The 14,743-nt window shown below is 41.1% G+C and overlaps 1 protein-coding gene across 3 annotated transcripts; it reads left to right on the forward strand.

Annotated features, from left to right (window-relative positions):
* The first annotated feature begins 10,216 nt into the window (after positions 1 to 10,216).
* Positions 10,217 to 13,555, forward strand: gemin7 (gem (nuclear organelle) associated protein 7). Of its 3 annotated transcripts, none has more exons than XM_050065136.1 (2): positions 10,217 to 10,351; positions 11,981 to 13,550. In XM_050065136.1, the coding sequence occupies exon 2, from the start codon at positions 11,992 to 11,994 to the stop codon at positions 12,376 to 12,378; it is 387 nt and encodes a 128-aa protein (XP_049921093.1). In that variant the 5' UTR covers positions 10,217 to 10,351; positions 11,981 to 11,991; the 3' UTR covers positions 12,379 to 13,550. The 3 variants fall into 3 exon arrangements, with proteins under 3 accessions (XP_049921093.1, XP_049921101.1, XP_049921109.1); XM_050065144.1 differs by having other exon boundaries at positions 10,264 to 10,355; positions 11,981 to 13,555; XM_050065152.1 differs by having other exon boundaries at positions 10,338 to 10,347; positions 11,981 to 13,555.
* The last annotated feature ends 1,188 nt before the right edge of the window (positions 13,556 to 14,743 follow it).

Below are 14,743 nucleotides of genomic sequence, written 5' to 3' on the forward strand. Positions count from 1 at the left end.
TTTAGATTTATATTTAGATTTAAGATTTAGATTTAATATTTAGATTTAAGATTTAGATTTAGATTTAATATTTAGATTTAACATTTAGGTGCCACATTTAATATTTAGATTTAACTATTTAATATATTTCTAAGTTAACAAATATTGCTGTAAATGTGGTAAAAGGTGACGTTAAAAAATTCACAACACTTTTCTAAACATTGTTTGAAGCTAAATGTGGCAAAATGTTGATGTTATTTTCAGCGTGAGCCACTTTACAAACGGCACCCCATATAAATCTGCTAATTGCCGACTAGCTAAATGTGTTGTATTTCCAATCTTTTGTCATGTTTAAATTAAAATTGTAATTCATAATAATGACAAACAATATTTATGTGCATTCCATATTTACACAAGCACTACGAGCAGACAGAAGCAGGTGTAGATTTTTTTAGAAAAAATATTGGAGCTGATAACATATTGATGAATGTCGAAATACACTTAAATTTCCTTCTGTAAACAGTTTACACACAGAGACCCATTGTCTTCAGCCCTCGCCCTACATTTCCTGACTGCAGTGAGCCATTTCATTTTTTTGCAAATGAAACAAGTTTGTGCTTGCTCAGTTGCAAGGTGTCAGTCTTTTGACTATTACAGTACTAGATGTTGCTGTTGTTCCTGACTAGTCTCTATATACAGACTCTACATTCAAAATTATTGTTCTTGCTCTGATTCTTTGAGAGCACTCTTAAAGAGCCAACACATTCTCACTCCGACCTCGTCACATACTGACTTTCCATGTCCATATACGATGTGCAAGGTACCCTGGGTGCGTTGGGTGTTGACGTTCTGGGACACCGTGTCAAGTTCTGCCTGTTACATGCATTGTCTTCTTTCAAGATACACCTCCGTTTTCACAGGAGATTTACATCATACATTTACACCACAAATTTATGTTTTGTTTTTTTTCCTTCAACAACAAAAGCACGTGGTTAGGTTTAGGAAAAAAGAACAGGGTTTGGCTTTAGAATTGCGGGACACGAACGCCGCTCTCTCGGATGAAAGGCTGTGTTTGTTGGACCCATCCACCACCCCGACCGCACGCCCAACTCAGACTTTCTCCGCCTTAACTTTGATTCTTCTCCTTCCATGGTTCCCCCTGAAACCGCCGAGTGCCGTTAAACTTTAACGGCAACCAGCCACATATCATGCCGATGTTATGTTATGTTTTCTGTTAGTTTCTGACTCCACAAGTCACTGCCCAAGCGCCCCCCCTCCCCCAAACCATGAGCCATTGTTTCCAGTTCAAACAACGATATCTCTGGGAAGTAGCAGGCGGTGGGTGGCTGAATTTGCAAATGCATTTCCCAGTATTTAAATGATAAAAAAATAAACGTTGCACGTTTTTTGGGGCAGAAAATGGGGTCCAGATGTGTGTCCTACTGCACCTTCCTGTAAGAGTCATGTCAGGTTATAAAGTTCATTTATTTGTCATTCTACAACACAAAGTTGCACAATGATGTAGTTTCATCAGTAATTTACCAGCAGCCTAACACAGGGAAGAAAAACAGTCTATTGTGTGTAGCTTCTCACCCATTCTGGTGTTACAGATGGATTTTATTAATTTAATCAAATGATTCATTCATTCATTCATTCATTTTCTGTTACCGCTTATCCTGTGGGGGTGGTGGGGGGTTGGAGCCTATCCCTGCTGACACTGGCAAGACTGTTGCTGCTTCCTCTGCAAGCTGCTTTGCAACCCTCCTCCACCCCAGCTCCTCCTTTTCATGTTGTGTCTGACTCAATGTCAATTCTGTTTGCTATTGATGCTGCTCTGTTCTGTTCTCGGGGGATCTTTGCTGCTGCTCTCCCTGCCTCAGGCTTTCCATGTAGGCACATGGAAGGGCAGAGCACACCATGTGGTGCGAGGAAGAGGCTTTTTGCATATCCAATCCAATCCACTTTATTTATATAGCACATTTTACAGACGGAGGTTTTCAAAGTGCTGCACAGAAACAGAAATAATGTAATAAATCTGGGTTTTCCTAATTTAGCAGAAAGTACTGCTATGTCAGCCCTTCAAATAACCACAGTTGCGGGTAGGTAATATACAAAAAATAATCTTTATTAATTCATCACAAAAGGGAAACACATTTCCTAAAAAGCGAGGAGAGCTCAGGTAAGTAGGGGGCAACCAGTCACCCCAGGACAACAACGGGCCCAATTAATTATGCGACTCCTGCACACAGACCATTAAGGCATGCTTTACACTCTTTAAGAGGCACTGCACTCAACACAGCACACAGATTGAAAACCCACTACACACAGGGCTAATTAAACTTTAGCTTATGGCAAAACCACTCGACAACCGGGTTAAGCTTACACCCTATAACAGGAGGCACTACAATACATAAATACACACTGTAAACGGGAGGCACTATAATGCAAAAATATACACTTTAAGAGAAACCCAACGAGTGTCCCACCAGCTGAGTTGCTCCTCCCCAATAGCCCTCCCTCTCCACACTATTAAAACAATGAAATAGGTCGACCTATACACAATCTAAAAATACAGTCATACAACTAATAACAGTTATAAACAGTTATACTTAACTCGCCCGCCTGGCGAGACCCTCCCCCGGGGTCTGAGCTTGGGTCGCCGTCCAACTCCCCGGGGAAACGGCTTCCTTGGACGGCGTGAACAGGATCCGGCCACGGCCAGTCAGTGTCACAGCAGGCAGCACACACGGAGCGATAGCGGCTCCAGCACTCTCTAAACCCGGCCCTAATCTAACTACAGGAGGCAACAGACCTCCCCTCCTAACGCAGGAACAGCTAACCCCCTGGCTACCTGTCTTCACCGCCGGCAGTTCTAACTTGCTGCGAATGGCACTCACCCTCCTGACAGAGTGCCGAGCCGCAGTAACGGGTGCTCCAACACGAATCGCAGCGTGTCAGTGTCTTTTGTTCTCTCCTCTTCCCGGCAAAATCAGTCACACCTGAATCAAATCGAGTCATTAGGGAGTCCCGGCTGCTGACGTCACCAGCCAGGGCTTCCCCTCACCACAATAAAATACTAAAAACCAATACTAAATAAAATGCTATACATAGGCCAGAGGAAAGGCAGAGAGGCCCCAGAACAGAGCCATACCACCAAGTATAATACTGCAAATGGAAAAGTTTTCTTTGTTCAGTTTGTTTGAGTTAAAAGTGGGCTATAGACTCCTTTCCCATTGCCAGCAGACTAGAGCAGAGAGCACGGCTCTGCTGCAGATGAGCTTTTTTGGGGGGTTTTTTTTTTTTTTTTTTTAGGTATGTCATGATCAACATAATGGACAGGCTGGAGACAGATGTGGTGGTGTGTCATTGCATTTTGCTGGTAAGGGGCTAAAAGTAGGGTGTTCACCCAGAGCTAAAATGAATTCCCATGACTGCCGAGTCATTTGACCAGGGTGTAGATACTGATTGTAACCTTTTCCATTTCGTTAAAAAGACAGATGTTGGTGTTTTTTGTGCAGTGGGAAAGGGGCTCTAGTTTTACATGTGAAACAAAGTCACAAACACAGTCTCCATGGCAGAAGTCCAGTGTTTCTTTGTTGGTGACGGTGTTTCTTAGCTTTGTAAAGCATGTAAGTACGTTAAGTTAAAAGAAGTCAAATTTGAATTTTAGTTTCACACGGGAAATGAACAGCAGTCTCTCAGGTTAAAGTACAGTGTTAGTTGACCCATCCACCACCCCAACCTCCTCACTTTGTGGACAGTTCTCACTCATGGGGTCATGATTTTAACCACTGCCCACTATGTGATGTATTGCACTAGAGAATTTGTTTGTGTGCAACCACCAGGCATCCCAATTGATTCTCCATTGGCACTGTTTCCATGATGCCCACATCTAATGTCAACACAACACACGTCAATACCACGTAATGCGGATTCAGAGGTTGTGGTCATTTCACATATTCTGTGAGGCCAGGTTGTTTCCTGAAGGTTGCTGACAGTAAGAAAAATGTAGAATATTGTCAGACTGAGTCTTTAAGATAGACAACAACAGAACCATAAATGTTTAAATTAGTTAAGTGGTCCATATTCGATCATTTGTTCAAGTTTATTCCGACTGCACTTTGGTACAGTAACAGTAATTTAACTGCTTTGGTTGAAACTTATTTAACCGTATGATCATTTTGGTGGATGTGGTTTGTGGTGCTGTTGAATTGCATCATACAGAGACATGTTTCTGTTATGTAGCCCACCCTAAGAGCAAAAGAGGTTTTATTTGACTCCTGAGGAATGTCTTGTGGCATGTTGTGTTTACAACACCTCAGCAGTACTCTGGAGGTGAATGTTTATGAATGCGTCTGGGGGAGCACAACTTCCCTCCTGTTCTCAAAAGTAGCCACTAAACCAATGCATTGCTTTCTACAAATAGTCCCTGGATTGTTTGTGCTCATGATCTCATGTGTACTCTCTAATCTGTTTATGTTGCAGCCCTGCCCTGTCATAATCATAATGTAATCAAAGATGTGGTGAATGTTTAGACTGGAGTAGCTAATATGTGTTAAATGAGGCGGGCTGATGGCAATTTGATCTTTTTAGAGCCTTGAGACTGCAAATTATGAGAAATTATTTCAGTTGACCAAGGAGGGTTAAACTATAAACTATGTAACTTTTTTGGACCTTTAAGGCAACACAATGGAGGTTTGTGCTTTTTACCTCACGGGGTCCCCCTACAGACGAAAAACGGTATTGTCTGTTACAACTGTCGCAAAAATCTTTCTGCGCATGCATTTTGTTGACAAGCCAACAATACCAATGAACTTCGTGAAGCTGGCCATGTAATGCGCGATCATCATGTTTTCAGAACAGGTAAAGTAGCCCTATAGCATTTTGTACATACATAATTAGGCTGGGGTGGCACGGTGGTGTGGTGGTTAGCACTGTCGCCTCACAGCAAGAGGGTTGCCGGTTTGATCCCGGCCCTTCTGTGCGGAGTTTGCATGTTCTCCCCGTGTCAGCATGGGTTCTTTCCGGGCACTCCGGCTTCCTCCCACAGTCCAAAGACATGCAGATTGGGGACTAGGTTAATTGATAACTCTAAATTGTCCGTAGGTGTGAATGTGAGCGTGAATGGTTGTTTGTCTCTATGTGTCAGCCCTGCGATAGTCTGGTGACCTGTCCAGGGTGTACCCTGCCTCTCACCCAATGTCAGCTGGGATAGGCTCCAGCCCCCCCGCAACCCTCAAGAGAATGAATGAATGAATGATTAGGCTGATTGCTTTATCTATTCATTTTCCAAACTCAGAAATGAGTTGCGTCATGAGTTGTCATTCACCGCTATTATGATTTACGATCGCAGTCAACACAAGCACATCGCACTCACGGTGCTAACAGCAAAGTGTTAAAGACAAACTAAGATGAAAGCTGTCTGTATGTAGGCTAACACTTTATCTTAAAATGTACCTGAGGCAGCCAACCTACAGACAACGAGTCTCCTCAGTAGAGGGTAACAGCAGTAACAGCGCCAGGTCACCATTGGTCGGGCATCCCTCCTCCTCTTTCAGCTCTCGCCAGCGTGTGAAAGCCAGGCCAATATTAATCCTTGTTCGAGCTCTTGTTTTATTGCTCTCCCGTTTTCTTTTCTTTGTCTCCTCGGACAACATTTTCACCTTCTTCCTTTTCTTTGTCGCTTCAGCCATGACAACCGTGTCTAACTTCGTTCACCTCGGTTCGGCTACGCTACTCTAAAGAGAGGAGGGGGATATGACGTATGCCTTAAAGCAGCCAAATTTTGTAGTCTCTTTTGTGTCTGGGTTCCTACCCGAACCCCGAAACTGCATAGTGCCAGCTCAAGTGAAACAGACGCTCTCAAGCAATGACGGAGGTGTCATCCAACCTATTGTGAGTTGATGTACCATCACAAGGATCTTGGATATATATTTTGAGGGCTCAAATACTCCATTGTGTTGCTTTAAAGCCCATATGTGTAGAATCTTTATATGATTATGTTAACCTAACCTAACAACATAGGTTTTCCTTTGCTGAGAAATACTGCTTTGAACTATTTACTTATTGTCACCAGGTTGTTATGTACTTTCTTGGCTTTGACTGATTTTTAATTCCACTGTCTCTTCAAGGCACTAGCTGTGTCTCATTCAGAGGCTACAGCCTATGAAAGATGCGGCTTTCACGGTCGATATTGGCCACGTCCTTCGAAGACTGCATCAGCCAAACCGAACTTTCTCCAAAATGGGATGGTCTGGTCCGCGGAGGATTTCCTGGTTGCATCACCAGTTGTTCTCGCCCTGACCGGTTGGCATTACTGTTACCTAGCAACCAGCTGAGCTTGACTCAGCTCTCCAAAGGGATTTGATAATTTTTTTGCTATTGCTGCAGCAAAACCTCAAAGTGAACATATGATTGGTTCCAGTGTTCCTTTCAAACACATACGTAATCTCCTGTTGACTCACAGGGATTGATGTCGACATCAAACATTACATCATTCTGATAAACAGTAAAGCAGTAAAAAAAAAAAAAAAAAAAAGACAGATTACAGGCAGACACATGAAATTCATTAACAAAAATGTTAAATTTAAAAGCTATTTTACAATCATTTCATCACAAAAACACAGACAATGAAATAGAATATTAAACACTGTAAGAGTCTAAATTTATTTAGGTGGCGCATCCCAGGCTCCAAACTGACTGGCACAAAACTCATGGATGTTGGCTCTAATGGCATTTTTATCCACTGGGAAGATGTTAGGCCTAGTGCTCAATGGTAGATAAAACATGTTCATATTTAGGTTGAAATGTTCTTATGAACTGACATACAAGTGCTGCAGTTTTCATCCTTTAGCTGTTTAAAAGAGAACAACAGATTTTATAGAGGTGGCAGTAGCTCAGTCCATGGGGACTTGGGCTGGGAACTGGAGGGACACGGGCTCAAATCCCCATTCAGACCATATATGATGTGTGGACTGGTAGCTGGAGAGGTGCCAGATTGCCTCCTTTGCACCTGCTGAGGTGCCCTTGAGCAAGGCACCAAACCCCTAACTGCCCTTGAGCAAGGCACTGAACCCCCAACTGCTCGGGCTGCCTGTCCATGGGCAGCCCCCTCACTCTGACACCTCTCCATTTAATGTATGTGTAGTTCCTGTTTCTTCTTCTTCTTCTTCTTCTTGTTCTACCTCATCTTCTTCTTCTTCTACTTCTTCTTGTTCCTCATCTTCTTTCACTTCTTTTTCTACCTCATCTTCTTCTACTTCTTCCTTTTCTTCTTTGACATAAAGTACATGCAGCTGAACTATCAGGAACTATACAGCAGGTGAAGGAGACTGTGATAGTGGTTCAGTGTTTCAGCACTCTTGAGTATCAAGTGTGGGAAATCCTCGTGTGGACATGATTTATGTTTGAAATCTTTCATATTTATATAAAAAGGAAGGGTGTAAGTATTTGCTTCCTGTGAGTTCCTGCTCATGTAGTTGTGGGAGGCAGGATGTGTGAGGAAGTGTAAGGCTGTGTGAGAATGTGATCAGACAGTCACATGCTGTACTACAGACCACACACAGTCACTGTTAGGGTTCATTTAAAATGCATGAAATAAGAGGGAAGATATCTGTGTAATGTATACACCAAACTGTGTTATGCACACAATGTTATCTAAACCTGTTGAACAAAGTATAAGATTAATATTGACTTAAAATATATTTTTTGGTAAAGCATTGTTGGAAACATACAGTCACTTAAATGACAAGTTAAAAGGCATGGGTTTGGAGAGCAGTGGTGGAAAATACTTAGCCTACTTACCTACATTTACTCCAGTTTTGAGGTACTTATACTTTACTTTTCCATTTTCTGCCACTTTTTATAACTACTTCACGATGTATAGATCTTTGACTGCTGTTATCTTACCCCACCCAAATGTACAAATTTATTTATGTGTATGCTTATAAGGCAATCACAGTGTTCCACATCATCTAAAGTGGACCACAGTAAAGCCTCGCCCCCTTTTTCAACAAGCATGGTCGACTGTGAGGCAAGGAGGAAGTGCAAGGCACAGTTCCATCTTTTAATCATATTGTTAAAGAGCGTAATTTTTGTTTAAATCTGCTCAAAGTAAACATGAGATGTTAAATTACGTATCCATGTCAAAATATTGTGTGAAAGATTTATAGCTTTTACTCAGGAAGTTTTTAAATCTGTCCATTGAAATGGAGCGGGAATACTGATTGAACAGGGAAATGTGTTCTGATTAGATTATCTAATGATGCGATTCATCTTATAATGCATCCCGCTGATTATACGCACACATTAATTGTCTTAGGAGATTTTGAACATACTCTTTTCTGGAGATACTTCAGAAATTGTGGATATTTTCGGTCAGGAGCTCACTGGACCTGTTTAAATGCATGATTTGCTTGCTGTGTGTGGCTCTTGCATTAAGACAATATTACAAGAGCTCATGTGAAGTCCCGGTGATGGCAATGTCAGCAGCCGGAATCGGGCCAGCTGATTTGGCCTGATTCAAACAACAAAAGGTTAGTGAAGTATATTAACATAAAGATAGAACAGAAATTTTTGGTACACATCATCTTTAAGGTGTCTTGTACTGATATGAGCATTTGCAATTACTCAGCTTTGTTCAGTGTGGTCACAGAATTAGTGAACATGTTGACGGCAACAATAGTGACAGGTGGGATAACACATACAATCTAAATGTAGACCTACATGTACTTATACACGTACGTACATAGTTTTTGCTCTGTCTAACCTTCTACTTTTCTTTTTTTAGGTTCACTTTGAGTGAAGTTTTGGATTTGTGGAGTCTGGGTGACAGCCCAGACAACACACAGAACCTTACATGTATCCCTACAAATAAAAGACAGATGCTGTTTTCGGGTATTATGATAGCGATGAGTCAGATTTAGACTATGAGGGGGAGACAGGCCATTTGCCTGCCAGGCTTTTGAATACATCTGCTAATCTCATGCAAAAAGTGACCTCCCCCTCCAGACCAGTCTTATTCCAAAGTCAACAAATACAGCCACTTTGTCAATGATTTCAGCGTCAGACACTTACACCAAAAGGTGCAGCAGTATGTAACGCAGCCAGATACAATCTTTGGTTGTTATGATATCCTGCTGGTTGGCTGAATGGCACCCATCGGAGCGGTGTGATATGCTGTTGAACAGGGTCAGGTTGAAATGCTGCTGGTTATGATGTAATATAAGGAGTCCATAAGTCCATATAAGGTGGGAAGGAGGGGTGGTGGATGTGTTCAACAAAACCTGGACCCGAGAGTCTAGTGTTCGCTTCTTGAATGTTGTTGTTCTTGAATTATTATTTTTTTATAACCCCAACCACGTGCTTTTGTTGATGTCCTAGTGTTGGTAGCGCATCTTGGGCCATCATCAGCAGACAAAGACGGATACCTAACATGTCATATGTGAATGTGAAAGGCCTTTGACAAAGCGGTGATATATGGGTTTTTGATTTGTAAAGTAGTCACTCTAGAATGTGACAGAGCATTCCAGTGGCAATGCTGAGGACTGCCAGTGACAGAGTTTTAAATATGTGAATAACTGAGCTGGGATATTGAAGAATTGTGATGACTGCATAGGAGATTGTGTTTTGATTTGGTCAATTAATGGTAGATTAATCACATCATCCCACCAGGCATAATTGTGGCTGACCATAAAACACATGTTTTCACTTACTTTTTCATGAAAAAAAAAGGGTTATCAGTGTATGATTACTTGGATAGTTTTATGTCTGGGAAATTTTTGGGATTAGACAGGTTAAGAGTATAAACCCACCATTATAATATATTTGTGTGTGTGTGGAACATAATTGGGTTCTGAACAGGTTAAGAACTTTTTATATACTTTTGAAATTTTGTAACAGGTACCAGGTTAGGTTAGTAACAGGTNGCAGGGGTCACTTGCAGGTGCCAGGTGGGAGCTTCTTGCGAGATTTTGATGTATCTTGTCTCCTCGTTCAGGAAAAAAAATTACCAAGAAAAAAAGAAAAAAATTACCACGAAAAACAGAAAATATTACTCAGGAAAACGGAAAAAATTACACCAAAAAACAGAAAAATAAATAAATTACCCCGAAAAACAGAAAAAATTACTCAGAAAAAACTTGTCAAGTGAATGCAATACGCTTCCGTATGATCAGAAGAATTAAGTTTTGTGTGTGTGTGTGTGTGTGTGTGTGTGTAAATATTAATTTATCCAGACCCACACTCCATTTCGGTAGGTGGCGGTAATGCTTCCATACGTTGTTTGACAACCGCCATAAAAGTAGAAGAAGAAGACTAAACGACAACATTGCACCTGGCAGTCACTGTAGCTGCTAACAGGAGGAAACAGTGAGTAAGTGTGGAAATAAACACTACTGTGCTTATTCAAACATTAATTCAACTTTCACTGTTTAAGCCACAGCTGCGAGGAGGAAAGTGTGTTCAGATTAGAGCCGCTTTTGTCCGTTATCTCATCGTTAGCCACACGGTCCCACCAAGTTGCTAACTTTTAGTGCTCACTTTAAATAAAGTGATACGACCTCTATAAATAAACATGTCTTTGCTTTGTAGGACGACCTCACCCGCTGCTTTGTTGGTGGACACGTTTTATATCAGTCAACTTAAGATTCAAACTTATCGCAGGTTAGCTGTTCCCACCTCACAGCAGCTAAAGCTAAGCTAGCCCGAACAAACTGTATTTCATTACAGCATGTAGCCACGGAAAGTTTGTTGTAACTTAAAGCCTTCGTTGAGCTCGCATTAAAGGTACAAAACGCAACCATAATCTAGACTCTGTAAATTAAAGCGAGCAAGTTATTAAATTAAAAAGTCCATGAAAGCTAAAACATTGTATATGAGCGTTTACTGATGTTCAACGCGTTTGTATCAGCAGTGTTCGCAAATGTTGTAAAACAGGCCTGTTTTATAGGGATTTATCGACTGATCGATTTAATTATAGATTAAACTGTCAACTGCTGTTTGAACTAATCATTAAGTGACCAAGAAAATGTCCAAAATGAGTGAAGTGTCCATCACAAGCTCCCAAAACACAAGGTGACATCTTCACAGTGCTTGTGTTGTCTAAAAAACAGTTATGATATTATCTGTGTAATGATATAAAACAGAGAAATTGGAGAAACTAATATGCATTTTTGCTTGATACCTGACAACAGTGAAGTAAAATAAATAAATCTCTTTTACAAGAGTGTCCTGGCCATGACAGGCTGCAATGTAAAGTTACAGAGAGACAACACAGAAGAAAAATACAAAATAATACTATGCAGCTCTAAAGCAAGCAATATGAAACGCCTAATGAGATTACTATGAAGATCAGCTAAACATATGTTATTATATGCTGTAAGTGAACCATTCAGACCAGCTCAATCAGCTGTTCAGTGTGCAGGCAGCTTTTTCTCTTGAGATTGTAATAAATTCAAGGAATCATAGTCATCATTAGTCATGATAAATAGACTCACAGAAAACAGTTTATCTTCCAGCTCCCCCACCCGGGAGTTCAAACTAGGGTGTTTAAATAGGGAATTTAAACTTTCTGTTTCAAACCCCAGTGTGGGGTTCTGTGTGAACTTTGCACGACCTCCCTGTGTCAACATGTTTTTTCCTCATGGTAGCTCAGCTTCCTCACACAGTCCAAAGACATGCAGGTTAATGGGTGACTCTAAATTGCTCATAAGTGTGAATGGGTGTCTGTCTCTATGTGTCAGCCCTGCTAGTCTGGTGACCTCTCCAGGGTGTACCCTGCCTTTCACCCAGTGTCAGCTGGGAGAGGCTCCAGCCCCTCCCGCGACCCCTAACTGGATAAGCAGTTACAGAAAATTAAAGAAGGAATGAATGAATTTAAACTTTTCAGTTATCTGTGGGAATATGTGCCAAATTAATGCCTATAAAAAGGTATGTTGTTTATACTGTAGGCATATTGCCTAGCTTGTGTTAATTTTTGTTTTCCTTCAATTGATATTGGCAGGAAGACTCAACATGGCAACGCCGGTGCCTGTGCTCCGCCTGCCAAAAGGACCCGACCCCAACAGCCGTGGATTTGATCCCAAATCCCCCCGTTTCATCGCCCTGTGTCATACCTCCATTCCCACTTCTGCTGCGTCTGAGGCAGACGCTGAGCAGCTGCAGAAGGAGCAGCATGCACGATCTGTGCTCCGAGAGACTTTCCTCCGATGTCTCCTCTCCATGACCAACAAGAAGGTTCAGTTTAACATGTATGAGAGGGTGAAGGTGGAGGCCACTTTTGGAGCGTCCGACATTGATGTGCTGAACTTTCAGGTGTCGGACCTGCACACTCCCCTCGGGGTGCAAAAGGAGGCACTGATCAGGTGTCAGGATGTGATTTCACTCACTTTTGATACATGAACACTTGACGCTTTTGTTTCCTGTTTAAACAGAATATGCTGTTTGGGATAAGGGGCACTTGGGAGTCTCATTTGTTGTTGCAAGTGAGCTCTATTGTCACATTGTGAGGTAGTTTATAAAACTGGTTATATTTTTGTACTTCGTTTGTTTTCAGTCTGTATTGTTCAGCCAGACATACTGCTCTGTGTGCTTTCAAAACTCCAACACTGACAGGCAGTCCCACCTTTTCAGCACAAGAGGGCGTTGTTTACTTGTGTTTCAAGACGGATGTGACAGTCTGCACTAGGATTGGTTATTATCAGATATTTGGCAAAGCAGACCAAAGCTTTGATAACATTATGATGTTTGCTGATGACTACTTTTCAGAAAAAAAAATTTCCCCCAATAACATCTGTGAAGCAACTGTTTGTTATCAATATGAAGGCTGACAGGTAGAGGCATTCACTGTTTAATTTTAAGCTGTTACAGTCTTAAGTTCAGAAAGTTGCACAACTTAATGGAAATGCAGCCTTAAAGACCAGGAGATCAAACAATCAAACCAATATTTTGTCTTACATCACAATTTATTAGTGTATCTGTTGTTTCTGCTCTACACCTTGAGACTTGTGTAGATCATCAGCACTGCTGTCCTCTTTTGTGAGATGCAGAAGGTTATTACTGTACTGCTGCTCGAGTAGACAGGCTTTGTCTTTTGTCATGTAATTCTTTAGGTAAATGAAACTTTGCACTTTGAATGTTTCTTTTGCGTCAACCACTTTTGTATTTGAATGCCCATTTTGTATTCTGTTTGGAAAAATTATCAAGACACCTGTAAAGATTCATGCCTGATAAAGATTGATATTGCTTAAGAAAAAGTTGTCACTGATGTGTGAAAGCCAAGGGCCAACACTGATATTGAGTTTCATAACCATTTTAAAAACTAAAGGATTTAATATCCAAAGCAAATTGAGTTTTCTGGTTTTCCTCAGTTGCACTGCTTCCAGATAGTTGTGTATAACGCTAATAGAGTAGTGAAGTTTGTGTCTTTTATAACAGTATGAGGGATGTAGTATCTGTATTTCATCAAACCCAGTCAGTTTCACAGTTAAAACTGCAGCAGTTAGTTGACCCAGGCAAAATTTGCAGGTTTGCATTTGTAAGAATTTGCTGCCCTTCTTTGTCTTACATTGTAGCATATTGCGCCTTTATGTTTTTGACTGGTTTTACAAAAAAATGACAACACTACCTTGGGTAATTGAGAAAATATTCATCGCTAATGAAAATGCTAATTAAATGCAGCCCTATTCACAGTAACAGCAGTTTGTTTTAATGTTAAGAGACCCATAGGGCCCCTGGACCTATGCCCAGATAGATGCATTCAGTAATCTATCCATTACGACAGAACTTCAGTCAAATCTAACCCTGCAAACACCAGAAAACACTAAAGGAACTATAAATTAATTTTGTTGTTTTTAGTCGCAGATCCAAAACATTTATAGAGTGGGATATTAACCTGAATAAAAGTAATAGCCTCTCAAATATACCGAGGTCTTAGACGGACCAGGTGCACATCAGCTTATTCCTCCTGACTGTTTCAGGAACCTAACACAGGCGACACTGAGCCCACGGCCGATGGCAGCACAGATATTCATTAGTCACTTATTTAAATCCTTTGTCATAAATATAATACAGAAGAGTGGGATTCATCATTGTTTAGTACCAGCCTCACGGGGAGGGGGAGGAGGGGGCATCAATACTATTTAATCTTACTAAAAGGTGTATTTTGCGAGTTCCCAATAAGTCATTTTATTTGAGTGCCATTAGGCGGTCGTGCTGTGCCTGTGTCTCTTTTTGTACCTGAATTATCTGACCACTCAGTGGAGACAGTCATCAATGAGGCAGTGACTCATCCTGCCTCTCTCCCTCTTCCTCTCTTGCCCTCCCTAATCCGAAATATGACTTAAACCTCGCATGACGTCATCCAGCCTGTGTGATTCAATCAGGAAGCCCTCAAGGACAACCAATGTTAATTTCATATACACAGGCGTGCTCCCTCAGTTCTCACTCTCACCTCTGTGATGAGTGTCCATAACATCAGCAGGAACACATACTGTACATAAACATGTACGTTTCCATAAGTCTATGCTTTGCTGCACTCCATTTCTGAGGTGAATTTGTACTTTTTATTGTACTGTCAGTACTTTGCAGACTACAATTAAAACACATGACTGAACAGTTAAGAAGAAAAGTTAAGTAGTTAGAATTAATTCCACTTAAACCAGCTAGACAATTTATTCCATGCAGATTAATTAAGGACTTAAATATTGTCATATTACTACTTTTACTGAAGTAAAGCATCTGGATCTTAATACTTCTTGAACGGCTG

The sequence above is a fragment of the Epinephelus moara genome, chromosome 2 (genome assembly GCF_006386435.1).
Source record: "Epinephelus moara isolate mb chromosome 2, YSFRI_EMoa_1.0, whole genome shotgun sequence".
Lineage (NCBI taxonomy): Eukaryota > Metazoa > Chordata > Actinopteri > Perciformes > Serranidae > Epinephelus > Epinephelus moara.